Here is a 22,718-nt window from a genome sequence, read left to right on the forward strand (position 1 = left end):
AGAATGTACCAAATTTTTCATTTGGCCACTCCTAAAGTTTCTGCTGTCTTCATTTCAATCGACACCTCTTTGGACTGCATGATGAGAGTTCCCATGATCAGCTACCAAATGCAAATTCATCACTTGGAATTAACTCTAGAACTTTTACCTCTTTTTATTTGAAACTAAAACTGATTATCAGTTAACTGTCCAATTACGTTTAAGCCTGTGAAAATGGATTTTGTAAAACATGGCTTTTATTCCTAAACAGGCAATGCAAAATTTTTGTTAAACCCCTTGAATTAAAGCTGAAAGTCTACACTTTAAACACGTATTGATTGCTACATATTGAAAGCACATATTGATTGATCTATTGTGGTGGTGTACAGAGACCAAATTACAAAAATTGTGTCAATGTTCAAATACCTATGAGCCTGACTGTATATAACCATCAATGTTTACACTAGATTTCAAGTTTAGAACTGCCATAAACACTGTCATACCACAAGTATACAGAAATGATCTAATTATCTACAGTATAACTTCAGACTCGGAAGTTGAGATATGGATTTGTCTGATCGTAATGACCCAATCAGATAAATATTCCAAATTCAGCAAAGGTGACAGTGTGAGTTCATCTTTACCTGAGTTTGTAACATTAATGCCAACGAGTATTCATATTAATACGGTCATTTATATGCTTAAACTGTTCATTAAGTGATGCTTGGAATAAATACATGAAAATGAATGAATGAATGAATGAATGAATGAATGAATGAATAAACAACTCCGACGATCAATAACAGGGTTAGGTTAGAGGACACCTTTCTGTAAAAAAAAAAAAAAAAAAAAAAAAGTGCTTTCAACGGTTAAACAAAGAGATGCTGTCTCATGGGGACTGGAACAGCACGCATAGTCTTCCATCACAGCGACAAGGAAAAGAGGAGAGGAGAGGAGGAGGACGGAGGAGGGAGGGGGGGGCAGCGACAGAAGGCTTGGAGGACGCTTTCAGTAGCCTTATATTGCCCTCTTTTCGGCATTATCCCCTCCGCGCGTCTTTGTTCGAATCCCAGCGATTCTCGCGAAACAGATGGTGTCCCGCACGCGCTCCCTTCGTCCAATCGCTTGTGCCAGAATCAGCTGACTCGCGCGGACAGCGCCAGGTGCGCGAGCCAGTTATTTTCTCTGTGAAGCGCGTGCCGCTCCAGTGTGCAGACACCACCGGTGGCATATCGCCGTTGTCTCTAATCGGACCATGCGGAGAATCCGTGTGGACATAACTAAGGGGTACCCGAATAAAACATATGGCTGAAGGGTTCGCGTCGTATGGAGTTGAGGAGCAGCACGGTACAAACAAATAAGTCTCACATCGCCTTCTGGATTGTTCCCCTTGTTTATTCTCGTTTCTCTGTGTAAGGACATTGCACGCACTGAGGGAGGAGGCCAGTAGAACTGAAACGTGCACGCCAAAGAGGTAATAACCTCTGTATTTTTTTTTTTTTTTAATGAATATAAACTAGTTCTTTGTACGCATATTATGTTAGATTTAATGTACCAAAATGCACCAAAATCCACATAATATGCATGCAAATATAAATCCTTAGAGGCTTAATTTCGATAACAGATAGATTCAGCTTACATTATGCTACCCCTATTAAAATCAAATCTCTTATAGGTATCAGATATCAGATAGGTCCATATGTTTTGGGGTTTTTACCGTTATCCATCTGCAGTTGAGGAATTGTTTTTCCCACGCAAGTTCACAGCCTTGCATTAATTGTAGTTACCTTTGATCTTCATCCGTAATGTGATTTGCATCCAAATATATGATGGCACTAGCATATGCCTTGTTCGAAATTAGGAGATGCAAGAACTTTGGAAGAAAGAGAAGGACCACAGACCGTGTTAAACGTGGGAAGGCGTGTTTAAGTGCAATGGAAGGATGCATAATAATAAGGAAGGATTGTGAGTTGTTCATATTGTCCTTGAGGGACGCCTCCGCCTAGTTGCAGCTGTTGCGTCTGCAGAGCTTGCACAACTTCTGGGAGGCGGTGACGAGCATATTAATGAAACTGGCGTCCCGAGGCAGCTGGTCTTATATAAACACTGCTGTGTAGACTGTATAAGAAAAGTGAGAAGTTGCACATACAAGGGCATCATTTATTATTTGATTATTTTTTTCTTTCCTGAGCTATTTTTGATGACGTTGCTTAGTTTCTATACTTAACAGAAGCCAGTATGTGTGGAAGAAAATTCAAGAATGCGCACAACAATAGTAAGGCATAGAAATGCAATAGTCTTTCTACTAATACCAAATGACTGATAAACTGTGGTACACTATAAATAATCATAATTATTTGCATCGACTGGGCTACAACAAATGGTTGATTTTCTTTTATAATAGATTACTTTATTTTGATGTTTAATGATGGATTAAATCTAACAATTATTCAATGTTCCAGTTACAATAACACATCTAAATCACAAATAGAATTTGACGAAATGATTGACAAAAAAACAAACAAACAAACAAAAAAAAAACAGATTTTCAATATTCAAATGGATTGTGTTCATCTTTTTATCTAAATACTACCAAACCAATAGCTTTATCACATTGCCTTATCAATGGTTAAAAGCAGGCAAAACCTAACATGCCTAATTAAACTATCAAGTTTGATAGTACTTCACATATTTTACTACTCTGACAATTTATTTGAGTATTTTTGAAGATTTATCAAGCAGCTTTCATGACACATTGGTATGAGCATAATGATGACGTGTTACTGTATTCACTTCACTTTCAAAGCAGAAGGTTTTTGGCGCATTCCTTTTAAATGTCCGTGCATCATGAATGTGGTGGTATGGAAGGAGTCTCCATGCAGTGCATCACAACAGATTTATTTATTTATTTTTTTAGTAAAAAAAACTTTCAGTAGCAAAGCTGTAACGTTTTAGATATTGCCATGTTTGACTGCTCTCTTGATGACACTTCTATTGCACATTCAGAGCATATGATATTCAATTTTTTTTTTTCTATGCTATGTACGTTTTTACGCTGAAGTGGTCATAGCGCCTAGTGCTGCATGGAGAAAAGAAACAGCAGAAGCAGAGCCACCGCTGCTCCCAAAAGCTTCAGTATTGTGTTACATTCTAACCAAAAATAGAGGCCTGTGTGGTTTTACACTATAACATGCAGGCTTAGTATAGACATAGTTAGAGTGTATTGATATCAGCACTATTGTACTGTAACCTCACAAGGATATGATATGATGTGGATTTATGCGTTTTTATGTATGATTGTCACATCTACACTTTTTTGGAAACCTAAGTACCTCATAAAGAAAAATCCAGAAGATTTCAAACCATAAGAGTACAAAATGAGGAGGTGACAGACTTCTAGTATCCTTTTCTGTTCTTGTTTTCTCTCTCCCTCTTTTCTTCCAATATCCCCACCAAAGGTTAAAGGCAGGGTGTAGGAGGCAGGCAACAATCCGGGCTTTATTTTATTATTTACCTAAAAACATAGGGGGTGGGTGGGGGTCGCAGAGATAGTGAGTAGAACAGGCCAGGCAGCAGTCTGATTAATTCTGCCACCATAATGTGGTTGAGAAGTCTTCCTGCTAAGTGTAACTCAAAACACAATGGTTCTGGCAAGGACATGTCACTGCACAATCAACTCCAGAATAATTTGCACCATTTATTACAATGAGCTAACCAATTTCACATTCAATAAACATATTGTATTGTTAACATTGTAGTATTAGTTTAACACAATATGTTTGTGGGGAACCCGTAAAGGTTCTATATGTAGAATCCTACTACAGAATGTTTCCCTCTTAGGGTTAAAATGCTTCTAAGAGAGTAACAATACAGTATATCATCAAGATTCCAACAGTAAATATTTGGTCTTCATTGGACTGAAAACTCTCTTCCTTTAATGTCTAACAAAGTTAGAGGCAATTGTAGACGGATCTTGGAACCTCCTCCAGGCAAAACATTTTACATTGCTTTATATGTTTATGTTTGCACACATGGAATGCCCTTAAAAAAAACAGTTTCTTAAAAAAAACAAAAAAAACAAACAAACTAGGGTTTAAATCTAGAGACTGGGATGGCCATTCTAAAATGTTGATTCTTGCTGTTGGTCCTTCAGCTATTTCTATATGATTTGTATTTTAGTTTGAGCTCATTATTTTATTGATAGATTCATCTATGGACAAGTCTTAATCTTGCAAATCCAGGCAACCGTGTCCCAGAATTTTTATGCCCCCCCCTACCCCCCACATTGTTAATTGTGCTTAATAAATGTTATGCAGTCTGTACAGTACATTTTACCAGAATTGAAGGATGCCAGTAGTTCTGGAGTTAAGATCAGTTCTACTGGAATTTAATTACAAAATTCACCTTAGGAGATGAGGAGTTTTCATTTCTCAAATTCCTCCAGATGACAATACAGGTTTCATACAGCCTAATCATACAATCCTGACTCCTTGCTTTTAGTAACATTTTCAGGATCTTATCATGTACAAAGTGTTTGAAGACTCCAGGGATAGTAATCAGGTAGCTGATTTTGTAAAATGGCGAAACTCACACTGTGAAAAAGAAATCAGTTTCGGACATTTAGAGATCCTTGGGACCTGCCTGATCTCCACTTTACCCTCCAATTCTGATGGTCTCTTGTCATCTGTAATCAATAATGTTATGCAAATTCCTATACTCTCAATTAGCAAATGCACCACCTCACCAAACATGATTCTAGTATTTAATACTTTAAAGTGTTAATCAATGTTGTGCAGGCCTTGAGAATCACACATAGATACACTATCTGCTCTATTCCCCATGGCAAAGCCTCCGGGATGCTGAACAGATTTCCATTAACATTCATTTCACAAACTACACTTTTCTGGAATGCTGGTATCAGCTTCTACTGCAAATTCCTTTTTTGTTCAGAATGTGCTGTAGATCCTCCCTGGATTTCATTCTCTCTCACTCATTTTTTTTTTTTTTTTTTTTTTGCTTGCTTAGGCATTGTATCAGTGTTTTATTTTCAAAACATTTCTGCCTCCATGGATTAGTGTTTATACAGGCATGGAAAAAATACTGCTTCTTGGGAAAGGTGAAACGTGTGCTTTTAAACCTGTTCAACGTTATTTTTGGATCTGACTAGACCGTGATTCCTCAGCACCTTTCTGCCCATAACTGCAGTGTAGTTTACAGCTCAATCTGCCATTTTATTCACAAGTGACTTACTAAAAATGTGCTTGGGGTGTGTTTTCATTACAGTTCTTCTTGCACAAGCTGTTTCACTTGTGTGTTATAGTTGACAGATACAGATTATTTGAGCCCAATGTAACAGAAAATCCATACATTTTACTTACCAGAGATAGTCTGTTAAGCATTGTCTGCATGCATTTCAAAATTGGGAAACATTCCATTCTGCTGAAGCTTTGTAATCTGGATGCATTGCATTTATACAATGTAATGAATTACATACATAACACATTGGATTAAACAATTACTATGAAGTTAAAGTCCAGACTCTTCATTTTAATTGAAATGTATGTACATCTGTGCTGAGTTTAAACCATATCAGAATCAGAGGCCCGAATGCATATTTTTTTAGGAGCACCATAGGCGATTGCTCACAAGAGAGGTTCTAAAGGATTTAGAGTTGATTCTAGATGCATTTGGAGCCTGTTTTAAAGATGTGGAAACAAGACTCATTGCCAGTTAAGTATTCATGAGTTTATCAGTCAGAAAACTCTGAATAAATCAGTCCTAGGCACATACCATGTCATGAGTTCAAAACAACAGTTCTGTACAGTCTATAGAACCAAGAACTTATTGGGATTTTGTTGATGCTACAGATCAAATCACAACCAGACTACAGTAGTGGGTGTCTTGACTACATTGCGCCAAAAAGGAGGGCTGTGACGGTGGCCATGACAAACTACCACCGCGGTGCTGGAGTTCCACCTGCCCTGGTGTCACATCTTAATGTTTCTGCTTGAGTGGGCACTATGACAAGTACAAAGTACAACATTTTGTATGCAAGTCTAATAATAATAACAGTTGCAAAATTAATTTGTATTTATAGCCTACCATATAGTGGGAGGTTTCATATTAATACACAAATTACATAATCATGGGGCGCACAGTGGCTTAGTGGTTAGCATGTTCGCCTCACACCTCCAGGATTGGGGGTTCGATTCCCACCATTGCCCTGTGTGTGTAGAGTTTGCATGTTCTCCCCGTGCTGCGGGGGTTTCCTCCGGGTACTCTGGTTTACTCCCCCAGTCCAAAGACCTGCATGGTAGGCTGATTGGCATGTCCAAAGTGTCCTTATTGTATGAATGGGTGTGTGCCCTGCGATGGATTGGCACCCTGTCCAGGGTGTACCCCGCCTTGTGCCCCATGCTCCCTGGGATAAGCTCCAGGTTTCCCCGTGACCCTGATATAAGGATAAGCAGTATAGAAGATGGATGGATGGAAAATAAAACCTTATATGGTGTTGTCAGTTAGTTTTGTAGCAGGTTTGTTTGAGCGCAGCAAAATCCAGTTAGGCGAATTCTGCTATCTCACTTTGGGTTCTGACGCTGCAAGTGATCTTGTTGGGTAACAATATGTTACATGGGCAATCTGGGAACATTATGGATGCGTGCCTAACGAGAAAGGTGAACCAATAAATTTGGATGAATATTTTGGCTTTGTGGGAAAAAAATACGTGTTAAACAGGCAAACACTAGAGTACAAATCTCAGGAGCCATCTCCAGGCATGTCACCCATTTTTAAAATTTTGTTTAATATTTAGATTTTTAATATTTTATTTAGGTTACCATCCTACTGGTATTTCTTTCAAAGTTTTATAGGCTTGTGGTATACTACACTTGTAAAAGAAATAAAGTATTCATCAGAGAAATGTGCGACTGTGTTTCACTCACTTCTCCTTCTTCTCCCCATGTGTGAAATCACAATACCGTATCCCACAGTACTATTTTTAGCTTGAATTAGCAGCATTGTTTAAATTGCCATTAAGGATGGGCATACAGTCATCATTAGAACACAGGCACTTGGACAGACGTTGTACTCGTGTTCTATTTAGTACTAAATTTGGGACATGATTGAAAATGAAAATGCTAGTTACTAGGGAGAGAGAAAGAGCAGTACATATAGAGTGAGATTCTCTGACACAGCCTGGCAGTCATTTGGTATTTATGTGGTATACTAAACCACAAGTCTGACAGACACAAGGTGGATGATCCCTCACCACCCTCCTGAGGGAGACAGAGTTTTGTCTCACAATCAAATGGCAGATGGCGCCAGCAGATTTTTATGGCTGTCAATCATGATTTAACGCAGAAAGATGCAAAGGAAAATGGACATTACAGCAGGCAGCCATGGTCTGAGTAAAGGACCAGCCTAATGAAGTGTGAAAAGTATAAACAATCATTTACTCCTAAACTTGAGATGAGATGACAGCTTCTCACATTCAGCTGTTGACTGGATGATATGAACAGATATTTAAAGTGGCATTTTAGATATCCTCTCTTTATGAGGTGACCAGTGATACAGCAATATATTATACAGTACATATATTTTAGAGTTGCGTAGATATAACAGTGACCTCGTGATGTTCTTTAGACTTTTGTCTTGTTACTTTAGGCTTTAACTACTTCACGTCACCAAAAATCTATGTTCACACTGTCTGCTAACAGGTTTGGATTGAAGTCCAAACAAATCAGTCAATAGTTCTTTCCCACAGAGCAGTAAAAGCTTTTTTTCCTCTGGACTGCTGCCAGACAAGTCCAGCCTCCAGGCTCACACTACATATCTAACTACAGATCTTAACTATAAGTTTTATCATTACTATATATATATATATATATATATATATATATATATATATATATATATATATATATATATATATATATATATATATATATAAAACATTTCGGCCAAACCTCAGGACACACTGGGGGGAAGGGATCAAGTTGCTTTCTTGTACCATTGCATAACATATTTTAATTTATTATGGTTTAAAAAAACATATATTTATGCATTAGAGATCCAGAATAATCTAGAAACACTGAACATTTTCTGTTATTGTTTAACTGAGCTAGCAATGATTGGTGAAGGAGCGTCTTATTACCCATTAAACAGTGTCTTATTAACCACTGTTCCTATTTTTCTACTAAAAGTATTTGTAAATAATATTTGTTCTATTTAATTGTTTAATGGAATAATATTTTTGGTTAAAATATTCTGCATTATTAAGCTACGAACCAAAAAGTATGACCCTGTTCCAACCAAAATTGTGAGGGCTTTGTCCCATTTTGTAGTAAGCACCTGGGGCAAGTGCTGAATCTGAGGTTAACCTCACTATGAAGATACAGTATCACGATAAATTGTGAGAATAACAGACAGTGAAAAATAGATACTTTGAAGATGAACTTATGTCTATACAGTGGCTTGCAAAAGTATTCACCCCCCTTGGCATTTTTCCTATTTTGTTGCAATACCACCTGTAATTTAAATAAATTTTTATTTGGACTTCATGTAATAGACAAAATAATCCAAATTGGTGAAGTGAAATGAAAAAAATTACTTGTTTAAAAGAAATTCTAAAAAATAAAAAATAAAAAAATGGAAAAGTGGTGCATCCATATGTATTCATCCCCTTTGCTATGAAGCCCCTAAATAAGATCTGGTGCAACCAATTACCTTCAGAAGTCACATAATTAGTTCAATAAAGTCCACCTGTGTGCAATCTAAGTGTCACATGATCTCAGTTTATATACACCTGTTCTGAAAGGCCCCAGAGTCTGCAACACCACTGAGCATGGAGCACCACCAAGCAAGCAGCACCATGAAGACCAAGGAGCTCTCCAAACAGGTCAAGGACAAAGTTGTGGAGAAGTACAGATCAGGGTTGGGTTATAAAAAAAATGTCCGAAACTTTGAACATCCCATGGAGCACCATTAAATCCATCATTAAAAAATGGAAAGAATATGGCACCATAACAAACCTGCCAAGAGAGGGCCGCCCACCATGTACCAGGAAAGGAGGGCATTAAACAGAGAGGCAACAAAGAGACCAAAGATAACCCTGAAGGAGCTGCAAAGCTCCACAGCGGAGATTGGAGTATCTGTCCATAGGACCATTTTAAGTTGTACAATCCACAGAGCTGTGCTTTATGAGAGAGCGGCCAGAAAAGAGCCACTGCTTAAAGAAAAAAATAAGAAACACATTTGCAGTTGTCCAAAAGGCATGTGGGAGACTCCCCAAACATATGGAAGAAGGTACTCTGGTCAGATGAGACTAAAATTGAGCTTTTTGGCCATCAAGGAAAATGCTATGTCTGGCACAAACCCAATACTTCTCATCACCCCGAGAATAACATCCCCACAGTGAAGCATGGTGGTGGCAGTATCATGCTGTAGGGATGTTTTTCAACAGCTGGGACTGGGAAACTGGTCAGAAATGAATGAATGATGGATGGTGCTAAGTAAAGGGAAATTCTTGAAGGAAACCTGTTTCAGTCTTCAAGAGATTTGAGTCTGGGACGGAGGTTCACCTTCCAGCAGGACAATGACCCTAAGGAGACTGTTAAAGCAACACTCACATGGTTTAAGGAGAAACATTTAAATGTCTTGGAATGGCCTAGTCAAAGCCCAGACCTCAATCCAATTGAGAATCTATGGTATGACAAAGATTGCTGTACACTAGTGGAACCCATCCAACTTGAAGGAACTGGAGCAGTTTTGCTTTGAAGAATGGGCAAAAATCCCAGTGGCTAGATGTGCCAAGCTTATAGAGACGTACCCCAAGAGAACTGTAGCTGTAATTGCTGCAAAAGGTGGCTCTACAAATTTATGAATTTGTGTGTGTTGGTGGGGGATGGGGTAGGGGGGAGGGGTGAATAGTTATGGACACACAAGTTTTCTGTTTTTGTTTTTTTTTCTGATACCCCATTTTTTGAATTACACAGTTGTAGTCTAAAATTAGCCCCATTTCACAGGAAGATTGAGAACCTGGCAACACTGGCTACTGGTCAGACAGCATCAATCAGACAGTTGCTATGCTTGACCTGGCTATGATTATTTTATGATGTCCCCCACTTAGTGACACAACCAGATTTTGACAACTAGGGACCTGACAGCAGGTATATACTGTAGGTCGTTACTCTTTAAGGATACAGTTTGATAGGTTGCCCTACAGAGGGATCACATAGAGTACCATGTAAAGCATCTTGGGATTCTAAGAAAGCTTACTATTCAAAGAACATGTGTGACCTTTTTTCCCCTTGAAATATATTGCAAGTTGCAATATGTAACCTTAGTTTATAACCACACTAGGGTTTGCTGGTTAAAGATGACCTCTTGCAGTCCGTTTCTGGCCTGATGTTTTGGCTCATACTACAGTGAGATTCACCTTCCCAAAATTATTTGCACAGGTTTCTTTTCAAATGAGCTGAAAAAGGCATACTTGTTATCATTTGTGTGTGTTCAGGTGTGTCCCTATGTGTGTGCTTCATACAAATAAATATTAGAAAAGGAGGATCAAATCTTATTGTTTTAAAATTCTATTGTTTTCCACTGTCCTAAGGGACTCGCCCACAACTGTTGCACCATCTTACATCCACTCATTTGTATGAAAGTGTCTGTTAATCACTGTGTTCTGTAAAAACATGGTGGTTAAGAGTTTCATGGGCAATTCAAGGGAGATAATAAAGGACAGTAATACATTGTAGCCAAAAGCTGGCTGGAAACTGCTGAAAGACAGTTTGAAAGACAGTTTCTTTGTTTAAAAGTCTTAAACTTCAGTGGACACAAATTAGGAACCAAATCAGGATTTTTACACTAGTGATACTGTGCACATGGCAGGTCACAACTACTCAGTGACACTTTTTACACTGTTTACTCCATACACTGCTTCCATGAAGCATTCATTTCTTGTTTTTTAATTCACCATCAGATTATTTAAACATGCATATATTAAGATTCGTGAAACGTTTGTTAATCTAATGAGATTTTCACTGCTAAGCAGAAGTGACAACATCTATGGTTTTGCGATAGTATTTATTTATTTGTTGTTGTTTTTTTTTACTCCTTGTTTTGGCAACACATGAAAATAATTATTTTCTGCATTTTCAGCTAAAGCAAGGTTAGACTGGATGTGAATACAACAGTGAAAAGTCAATCCACTGTCAGGGCAAAGGACATGGGACATGAACGATTCATTTGTGGTTGCCTTTGCTTTGTGTCACCTGGATCTAGGTGAACTTTGACCTCTGAATTTGCGAATCTTGGTCTTGTGAGTCAGCAAGAAAACTTAAGGATAGACATTTCACATTTCTGTGACAGTAAAAACAGGTTGTTCTATAAAAAAAAAAAAAGCGCAGGGTAAAATGTGCAGAGTGTCAACATTTAATATTTTCCTTTCAGTCTGTATTTTATACTTCCTAGTTTACTATAATATTCTATTGCTATCTGTGCTTTTTTGTGGAAAGCTACACAAAAGTGTTTAGCATGGTCTTTCACAGTGATTTTTGTTGGTAAATGTGACCTTTTACCTGCACTCGTTTTCAACAACGAGGAGGGCTTTGGCAGAATGCGTGTTGTGATGACGTCACATGACGTGTCTTGGCCCAGATCTGCAGTCATTTTGAAAAATTGCAAACTCCTCTGAATATTGCGATCTGAAAATCCTGCAGGGACTTTTTTAACAAGATTTCGAAATCATGTGACAGGGCTGCTTTTGGAAAAGTGAAACTCTTTCAGAGACAGTAAGCTACTGCAGAACATAAACATGTATAAACAGTATTGTGCTTAGGCACTCTAAACGTTTTGTACAAGTTTTGCCTTAGATGTTTAGTTTAGGACTTCTGCAAAATAGAGCATGTAAAAAAACATTTTAATTTTATAGGAGATTTTTTTGTGAAATGTATAATTTCAGTATTTTTGAAGGCATCTGTACTTTACGGTATTTGTTTAAAATACTTTTGCACAGTACTTTATGAACAGGAGACAATTATCTATGAACCACACTACATTAGTGATGCACAAATTAATGCCTTGCCCAAATGGCAAACGTAAATACACCAAGTAAAAATTCTTGGAGACTGTGACAAGCATTACATTCAAGTGAGTTTTCATAACAACAACAATTTTACACCATCACACTTGCTACAGTTCCAGATTGTGAAAGTAACTAGATTTAAATATTTACATGGCAATTATTCTTTGATTTAACAGATTATGCAATGTATTATACATCTTGTACATGTACTTGTAGATTGTTTCTCTGCTTAATATGCCTAAATAAATCTTGCCCGACTATGCTTGAAAAAAAAAAACCCCAAGGTAAAATCTGATTCATCATTAACTGGCAAATTGTGTTTGGATATGATGTTCAATTCCGAGTAGGTCATTTTAAACTCGCTTGGGCTGTTTTGATCTTGAAAATGAAAGCGTCAGTGGAGAAAATACGCAAGCCTATATTTAAATTTGTGAGATAAAAACAGCCTGGGTGTTATCATGTGTTGGACAGACCAAGCACCTGGATGGTGAGCATGGACATTTGCTGTACCATATGGTGCTGATGCTGACACAATCATTTTAGCAGCAAGAGTATTAAAGCAGGAGTCCAGGAAGCATTAGAGAATGCCAAATGCGACTTGTGATATGAATAAACACAACTGTATTTCACCGAACACTGTCCCAAACCTTCTGCTTTCGCTGTGATCTAGATGCATGCATTATATTAACAGTTTATTCTGAATCTGCAATCAGAACTCATTCAGATCATTTTTGCATGCTGTATAAACATAAGCGCTGAGGGATTATTAGGATTCTCAAAAGTGAGATTTAGTTATCAGTCCGCACAGGATTTCACAGTTTGTTTGTGATTGTTGCAGCCGAAAATGCTTGATTTTGCTGCGGCATTTTTCTAAATTTGTGATGCAATTTGTGGAGTTTTTTTTTGGGCTTTTTTTTTTTTTTTTTTGCAGAAAACTACTTGAATTGGTGAACTTGCAATTGCACAAAATTGTTTTGCACAGTCATCCGCAGTGATGTTTGTTGGTAAATGAGACCTTTTAGCTGAAGTCATGTTTGACGCAAGTGAATCGAAGGGAACTTTGGCTGAATGTGCACTGCGATGACGTCACATGATGTGTCTTTGCCCATCTGCAGTAAAATCTGCTGTAATTTTTTAAATTGCAAGTTCCTTAGAATATTGCAGAGTTTCCTTGATTTTGCATTAATTTCTGCGATGTCAAAATCCTGCCAGAGTTATGTAATAATTAATTTTCATATTTAATGAGGTGATGTGTAATAATGACATTTAAAACCACTTGGATGTGATATTTCAATGAATAAGATGAACTGAGAACCTATTAGGAAAATAAGTATCCAATTTTTACAGCACAAAAATGGAAATACCCCTAACTGGGGTATTTTGCTTTATTTTGCCCTAGTTGGTCCCCCTTTTGTTGCTATAACAACCTCCACTCTTCTGGGAAGTCTTTCCACTAGATTTTGGTATGCGGCTGTGGGGATTTGTGCCGTTCAGAGATAAGGGCATTAGTGAGGCCTGGTTCACAGTTCTCATTTCAGTTCATACCAAAAGTGTTCACTGGGGTTTAGGTCAGCGGTTTGTGCAGGTTACTTGAGTTCTTCTACATCAAAGTTGGCAAACCGTATCTTTATGGACATTGTCATGTTAAAACATGTCATGTTGAGCTCTTTAGTTCCAGTAAAGGGTAAATTGTAATACTACAATATACAAATACATTCTAGACAATTGTGTGCTCCCAACTTTGTGACAACAGTTTGGTGGTATTTCCACATATGGGTGTGATGAGCAGGTGCCCACATAGTTTTGGCCGTATCATGTATATTTATTTGAATTGTTTTTGATACATAGATATATTAATATTTTGATTTGAGATATATAACATTTTCATTTCATTTAATCTGTCATATCATCTATGTTGTTGTATCCTGTATTTTGACAGAACTTTTTCTTTTGCTTCCAGACCCAGTTGCACTGACCTGATATCAGACTGCCTGAGTCTACAGGGAATCTTCTGGGGAAACTACCACTTTGAATTTCTGTGCCACTGTTACTCAAGTTTTTAAAGTATAAAAGGTTGATGCAGTTACACTTCTGAACACTTGATGAAAGTCTCACCATACAGCCCAAATCTTTTTGCTTCTTTGGGAATCCAACCCATTTTTGATCAGAGTTGCTAAAATGGCTATAGGGAATGCATTCTGTGTTGCTCAGCCTTGTTTCATTTTTATATTGGCAATACTTACATTCTCTTCTGTTGATGCTACAGAGTGTCCGCAACTATGTGTATGTGAAATCCGGCCATGGTTCACACCCCAGTCTACTTACAGGGAAGCTATAACTGTAGACTGCAATGACCTTCGTCTTACACGCATCCCTGGAAATTTGTCAAGTGACACGCAGGTGTTGCTGTTGCAGAGTAACTACATTGCCAGGACAAGTGAGGAACTGGAGCAGTTGCTAAATCTGACTGAACTGGATCTTTCCCAGAACAACTTTACCAACATTCATGATATAGGCCTGACCAACATGTCCCAGCTCACCACACTACATCTGGAGGAGAACCAGATTGTTGAGATGCCTGACTTCAGCCTTCAGGACCTTACAAACCTTCAGGAGCTTTATATAAACCACAATCAAATTAGTTCCATTGCAGCTAATGCATTTGCTGGTTTGCTCAGCTTGCTAAGGCTGCATCTGAACTCAAACAAGCTCAAAGCTATTGATAGTCGCTGGTTTGAATCAACGCCTAACCTTGAGATCCTAATGATTGGGGAAAATCCTGTTGTTGGTATTCTGGATTTGAATTTTAAACCTCTTGTTAACCTTAGAAGTTTGGTATTAGCGGGGATGGAACTTACTGATATACCTGGCAATGCTTTTGTTGGACTGGACAATCTTGAGAGCCTCTCTTTCTATGATAATAAACTTGTGAATGTTCCTCAAAATGCTCTTCAGAAACTAGCAAATCTGAAATTTCTGGATTTGAACAAAAACCCTATACACAAAATCCAGGAGGGGGACTTTAAAAACTTGTTAAAGCTTAAAGAACTTGGTATTAATAATATGGGGGAGCTTGTCTCTATTGATCGTTTTGCCCTGGATAATCTGCCAGAATTGACCAAACTTGAGGCCACCAATAACCCCAAGTTGTCGTACATTAGCCGAATAGCATTCCGTGATGTTCCATCTCTTGAGAGTCTCATGCTCAACAACAATGCCCTAAACTCTGTTTACCTGGCAACAGTAGAATCTTTACCCAACCTGCGGGAGATCAGCATTCACAGCAACCCATTGCGGTGTGATTGTGTTATCCAATGGATGAGTTCAAATAAAACAACCATACGATTTATGGAACCTCTTTCAATGTACTGTGCAATGCCACCTGAGGCCAGAGGCCAGCGCATGAGAGATGTACTTTCACATGAATCTGCTGAGCAGTGTTTGCCAATGATATCCCATGATACCTTCCCTAACCATCTTAACCTGGATATTGGCATGGCCGTAGACCTTGACTGTCGTGCAATGGCAGAGCCTGAACCAGAGATATACTGGGTGACACCATTAGGTAACAAGGTCATGATGGATACTGTGTCTGATAAGTACCATCTGAACAGTGCCGGAACACTACATATATCAAACATTCAGGCTGACGATTCTGGCCGCTACACCTGTGTTGCTCAGAATACCGAGGGTGCTGACACCAGGGTGACTGCAATCCGGGTCAATGGTACTCTCCTGGACAGCACTCAGCTTATGAAAATATATGTGAAACAGACGGAGTCCCACTCAATACTGGTGTCCTGGAAGGTAAACTCCAATGTAATGACTTCTAACCTCAAGTGGTCTTCAGCCACCATGAAGATTGACAACCCCCACATCACCTACACAGCCAGAGTCCCTGTAGATGTTCATGAGTATAATCTGACACACCTTCAACCAGCTACTGAATATGAGGTCTGTCTCTCAGTTTCCAATATTCACCAACAGACTCAAAAGTCTTGTGTAAATGTCACAACAAAACATTCCACTTTTGCTGTAGAAATATCTGACCAAGGCACCAACACAGCTCTTGCTGCTGTCATGGGTACAATCCTGGCTATCATAAGCCTGGGGTTCATCTCTGTCTATATTGCCAAGAGATGGAAAAGGAAGAATTACCACCACTCCCTCAAAAAGTACATGCAGAAAACCTCTTCAATTCCTCTTAATGAGCTATACCCGCCTCTCATCAATCTGTGGGATGTAGACACTGAAAAGGACAAAGATGGCTCCTCAGAGCCAAAGCCAAGCCAGGTTGACACAACAAGAAGCTATTACATGTGGTGAAGTCCATAAAACTGTTGTTTTGGAGCACAAAGACACGTTTTACTTATTTGTGCAAAAATGAAAGTGGATTTCTTCTCTGCATTGCTTGTTTGAAACAACTACACTGCCAGTCAAAAGTTTTTGAACAAATGGAGTTTTTGTGTTATGTTTTATTACAGTGTTGCAAAATTAAACAAGTGCTTTTATTTTGCTTTGTTATAATGTTTTATTAAAGGCAAATGCACTTGTTTGGTGAACCAGTTACTGCAAGACTGTAAGCCTATATAAGTGTGCACTGAGACTGTGATCCTGCAGGACTCAGCAAAAAAGGTGTGGGAGCAGGTGGTTTTTAATTTCATGTGGGTGGGAGCAGGCAGTGAGATATGAAGGACAAAGCAAGGCCACATTCATTAACATGGGAGCATACAGAGTGCTCACGTGAAACAGGGTACATTTATGTTCAGTAACTGTTTTAATATTTAGGGTGACAATGGTTTAAATGACTAATTTGTATATATTTTAGGAAATAGAACCAGTTTAGATCCTTAGAAAATATTGCGAGTCAGTGCAAAAAATAATAATCATTATAACAGAAATAATTACAAAAACAGGCTGGATTGGTCTGTAGCAGCAGGCAGGATTAGCCACAAGTGTCTGCGTGATTGGTAAGAATTTCTTCAGGGGGAGATGGGGGAAAAAACAGTCCCCCAAACACCTCTACTACAAGTGCCTAATTAGAATTATCCAGGAGTTTCCAGTTAGATCTAAGTTTTTCCCAATAAAATAAAATACTATCAATGTTTCTCAGTTCATTTATAACTATTTCTTACTTAGATTTTCTAATTGTAGAGTATTTACCTTGAACCCTTTTTTTTTTCTTTACTTTAACCAAAAGTTTGAATAGAGGGATTCAGAAACTTTTGATTGGCAGTGTAAATGGACTAATGATTCATATATTTTAGTAGAGCATATTACTTTTTCTTCTTAGCTCAATATTGCAGCTTTGTTTAGTTTCTGAGACACGTTAGTAGCTGTGCTTTTTATGTTCAGTATATTTTAATAGCACAGCATAGATAATGTCAAAGATTATTTTGGGGTCAGTTGATGCTGTAGCAGTTTGATGCAGTACTATACAAATGTCTTTGGCAGTATTCATATAGAATGTAAAGTTTCTTTTTCTCTTTTGTAAAACAGTTTATCTGTTGTGCACTGAAATATATTAAGAATTTTGTCCATGGACTACAGTGTAAGCTGACAAAATGATTTTAGACTTGAGATACTGTCTATTAAATGATGTTAGCAATTGTTCTGTAATGTTGTATCAACTATAATTTTAACTTTTTTTAATCAAACATTAAATTTTGATTTAGAACTTAAAGGTAATAGTTCTACATTTTGGATTTGTTTTTAAACATATTCAAGGTAATACTAATACATTAATCAGTAGCATTTTCTACTTCTCTGCATGTGGTTTGATTGTCAGAGATGCCTAGTTCTACTTCCACCAGGGTGCTTTCTTTCCGAAACAAGTGTGCTCATTTCCTACAATACCAATAGAAAATTTGTCAATTTATAAAAAATGTATTTTTATTCTCAGTAGGGTACCGTATTAATAAATCGAGAGATTGTCATCCTCACTAAAGTACAGTACCAATGGATTAATTGAATGAGGATTAGCATCACACTTACTGTCATCATTCATCCTAAAACAATGCAGCACCACTTATTTTAAGCGCTGTCCAGGGAATAAATTTTCCAGGGAACGCTTTCAGAAGTGTTATGTATGATCCATTGTGATGACATTGCTATGCGGTCTACACAACTTCCAGATGGAAACGCTTCTGGTTGTCTGAAACATTAGAACGTAGAATAGTACGTTACATGTTTAACCGTGGTTCTGTGACTAAGTGGAGGACTGTCCAGCCATCTGAGTCAATCAGGTGAATAAGAATGGCCAGAGGATTAGCATGACGTAGCAGGGGCCTTTTATAGGCTACACATGTGAGGTCACAGTTAGAGTCAGGAGTATATATATATATATATATATATATATATATATATATATATATATATATATATATATCATGTTAATATTGTTTGCTTGTATTTCCTTATTTGTAAGCAGATTTGGATAAAAGCGTCTGCTAAATTAACAAGCACACACAAACTCACAAACTAGTTCTGAAAGGAAGCCACCCTTGTGGAAAGCATGGTTACAATCATAACCTATTATTTGGCTTTTTAGCTTAGTTCCCCTCAAGTGTAGTTTAGTTTAGTTTGTAGCAAAGCAAAGAAGGAATTCATATTTTCTAAGGATTTTTTAAATGCCGTTTTACAGTACACGTTGTACTGACATTTCATAAACTTTGTCATAGTCACTACAGAGGTAGCAGCACCAATAGTTGTTGCCGTAGTATTTATGATACAGGAAACACCTGAAAACTTTTTTTTTTCATTTTTTGCTATGCCTCCTTTTTTTTTCCTTTTTTTTTTATATAGCAAAAACTATAGTCAGATCAAACATGAATAAAATTCAGCCAGTGAAAAAGAGCAGTTCACTGAAGGGGAAAGAACAGAGGACACAGGAGAAAGGATCTTTCTATTGGTTGTTACTTTGGCATCAATTTTATCTAGATGGACCTTTTTTTCATTTGAAATGGGATTGTCATCTCTCTAGTTGGCAAAAAAATAAATAAATTGAGCCTTCACTAATTATTAAGTAGCGGTCATACTGGACATTTGTCTTGTTATTTTCTTAATCCAAGTATCAAGTTGCACATTTATTGCCACATGCTCAACACGCATCTCTCTCTGGTTGATGTTGATTATATTACGTGGACATGGATTTGGCCGAAAAAAAGATTAACCTTCATGAAGGCATTGTCTTTTTGGCTAAACGCAATTTAGCAGCAGCACTCGTTTGCATAATGTTCAGCTTTGCTGAAGTTTTGCCACCACACAGTAGTAAGACAAGATTCACTGCAACATAACCATCATGTACCACACAAATTTGACGTAACTCCACTGTAATGAATAGCATCCAGCTCAGCGAAGATGCACATGAACATGTGCCATTACAGTTGCATGGCACACATCCAGGAAAAATACAGCTAAATATAATTACCCCTACATTGCACTTGTGTATCAACAGACAGGTCATTCAATAATGAAAGTACAGGGTAGGATGTGCCGTGTGTCACCATTTAATATTTTTCTTTCAATATGTAAGCCGTCATAATTTTCCTGTTTGGGCAGGCAAGTTTGATATTTTCCTTTCATGCTGGTAATAAAAGTGTAAATACCAATTTTTATACTATATCGGATGCTTAGATCTACAAATGTCTACAAAAAGTGAGTTTATGAACAGTAGAAATCTTTCACTACAGTTGTAGACAGTTTATTATTACGTGTAATATCTGACATGGACCGGACTGCAGATCGGACATGTACTTCTGTTAATTTTGTAACAATTGTATAAAGTCAGCATATACACTCAGCTGGTTGCTTATAAATCCAAACTTTTGTGGTAAACTTTTTTCTGTTTGCCTGCTAGGATTTTCTTGTTAGCAATGTTGGCACCTCTGCCAGTACCTAGTACTTATTACAGTTTTTGCGTACACTGTAGCTGTTAAATAAAATAATTTGGTTATATTATTATGAGTTTATGCATTTAAATAACTGCACAAAGACAGGAAGAAATAGTGTCATATTTCAAGTCTGAATACATGGGGAAAAGATTTATTGCAAAGAAATGTATCTGTTCATTAATGATTGCAGGTATGAATTGTAAAGCAGCAATAGAAAACTGACTGTTTAACAATTAGGTGAAAGTACTGCTTTTTACTTTTTTATTTGCTAGGGTTAGTTATTGGGCCCTTGATTTGCTGTGATTTATACATGCTTGCATATTAAGATGCAAACAAAAATAAAATACAGTTTTGTTCCAATATTTTCATACAAAAAATGTTCAAATGAAGTGTCATTTTTCTTTTTTTCTTCTTCTTCTTCTTCTTTTTTTTTTTTTTTTTTACATCATATTACTCATTGGGAAAATGGTCCCACAGTCACCAGACCTCTCACCAGAGAAGCTGCTACTAGATGAACTTCACCACGTAATGAGACTTATAATGCCAGCAGCATACCTGCTGACACCTACTAAAGGAATGACTCAAAATTATCATCAAAATTCAAAGCAAATATCTTAAGAATAATAAGCTTTTAGGTGAATGTCAGTAACAGACACCTATTTTGTTCTGATATTTTTATACAAACAAAGAGTAATTTGAAGTGACATCTACAAAATGTTCCATGAATTTTTTTATGTTCTTTTAAGACTGTTTGGCCTGGCATGGACACACTCTTGTGTCTGCTTGTTTTTATTACTAAAGTGGAAAATGTAATTTAAAAAATATATACCCGAATCAAAGAGAACAGCACAAAATTGACACCCTGTACTGCTTTCCTAAAATAGCACAGCTCCTGTGTGCGCTCTGAAGGAAAACAGCATGCACAATTTGCTTTAATGAGTGCCAGTTTAATGCTTTTAATATATGTCAGTTAGCTGCTCATGAATTCAAATGAATTGTTCACATCACATGGTTGTAGAATGGAGCAATTTAAGCTTGATATGAGAAATAATGTAATACATCTATGGACAGTGTCACTTAATTTATGCAAACATCAGTGACCATACTTAAAGAATTCGCCCAGTGGAAACATCCAAGATGTTTGCTAGAACAGAATATAATCACAACTGAGCAATGGCATCTCTTTAAGCTGTTGTGAAAAACCTTTTAGATGGGAACAATAACCTTTACTTTATGCCAAGAACAAGAGTGCTTTCATACAGGCATTGATGGCTTCAGATAGCTGCAATGCAGCATATCTATTTGAAGAAAGGCAAATCATTGGGGAAATACTAGGCAGGAACATGGAGCTCCCTTCTTGCTCTTTGAAACCTGAATACTTTAGTGAACGCATAATTAAGCACTAAATAATTTCAAGAGTTCAATTACTTATAACCTGCTGAATGTACTAGATGTGCAGTAATATGGACTTGCGGTATAACTACATTGAACCTGAACACTAATGTAAATAATCCAAATCTAGACCAAAACGAATTATTAAAAGACTGTGACCAAAATATTGCAAATATTGATACACCTATCATTATTGCCATAATGAGGACTTATGAAAAAGTTTTCCCCTTTTTGTTTTGAATAGCAAGACATTAGTAATACTTTTGCACTTGTGCTGCTTTTGTGCCGTTCTGCCTCACATGTGAGTGTCAAACTAGTGAAAGGTTCGAAATGTAGAAAGGTTCTACATTTGCCCAAGGGCTTTGTTAACATTTGAACTAACACCTGGCTGGGCCTGAGAGGTACACTAATTGACAGGTTATACAGGCTGTTGTTTTGTAGTATTGCCAAAAGAAAAGGAAAATGAGTTCATTATACAGCTGGATGTGTAGGACATGACCTCAGGGATTCTTGTTGATTTGTCTCAGCTCCACTGTTATGCTGATGTCAGTGTTCTGCAACACTAGATCATAGGCATAGGCATATCTTACCTTCACATCACATGTCCAGATCTTAATAAAAATAAATAATGAAACACACACACACACACACACACACACACACACACACACACACACACACACACACACACACTATATAGATTATATAGCAAGCTCATTTTTCAGAGTAATGATATTGTGATCATAATTGTGGTCCTTTATGGCCATGACGGTCCTGAATCAGCATCATTGTGATGCGCATGGGTTTAGTTCATGGCCATCCCTGTGACAGCTGTTGATGTAGATGCAGGAGAAAAAGCTAGCTAGGGATCTGAATAGAAAAAAAACCTTTTATGCTCTCCAAAACAATTCTTTTTAATTTTAAGCTTATCTGTACAGTTAAAAAGGACATGATGTGTGTATACACACACACACACACACACACACACACACACACACACACACACACACATACATACATACATACATACATACATACATACATACATACATACATATATATATATATATATATATATATATATATATATATATATATATATATATATATACATATATATATATATATACACACATACTGTATATATACTATATATATATTATGTATGTAAAAGCTGAAATGTAGTTTATAGTTTCAACATTTTAACTATTGTTATGTATTTTGTTAGTGGTGCTATGGATATACTCATTCTTATTCTTTCTCTTAATTGTAATTCTTATTCTTACTGCTTAAGATTAAAAAGTACATTGGCTTACAACAGTGTAATACCCATTAATGAAAACATTTCAGTCTGAATGTTAGAAAGTTACTAG

General features: G+C 37.2%; 1 protein-coding gene across 2 annotated transcripts; it reads left to right on the forward strand.

Moving 5' to 3' along the window:
• Nucleotides 1-972: 972 nt before the first annotated feature.
• lrrn1 (leucine rich repeat neuronal 1) lies at nt 973-20,339 on the forward strand. Of its 2 annotated transcripts, none has more exons than XM_017479126.3 (2): nt 973-1,453; nt 14,022-20,339. In XM_017479126.3, the coding sequence occupies exon 2, from the start codon at nt 14,240-14,242 to the stop codon at nt 16,385-16,387; it is 2,148 nt and encodes a 715-aa protein (XP_017334615.2). In that variant the 5' UTR covers nt 973-1,453; nt 14,022-14,239; the 3' UTR covers nt 16,388-20,339. The 2 variants fall into 2 exon arrangements, with proteins under 2 accessions (XP_017334615.2, XP_017334617.2); XM_017479128.3 differs by lacking the exon at nt 973-1,453 and adding an exon at nt 11,632-11,768.
• Nucleotides 20,340-22,718: the final 2,379 nt, after the last annotated feature.

Source organism: Ictalurus punctatus, chromosome 11 (assembly GCF_001660625.3).
Source record: "Ictalurus punctatus breed USDA103 chromosome 11, Coco_2.0, whole genome shotgun sequence".
Classification (NCBI taxonomy): domain Eukaryota; kingdom Metazoa; phylum Chordata; class Actinopteri; order Siluriformes; family Ictaluridae; genus Ictalurus; species Ictalurus punctatus.

Coding starts and splice junctions, on each gene's coding strand:
- lrrn1 (XM_017479126.3), top strand. CDS start 14,240: ATGGCTATAGGGAATGCATTCTGTGTTGCTCAGCCTTGTTTCATTTTT.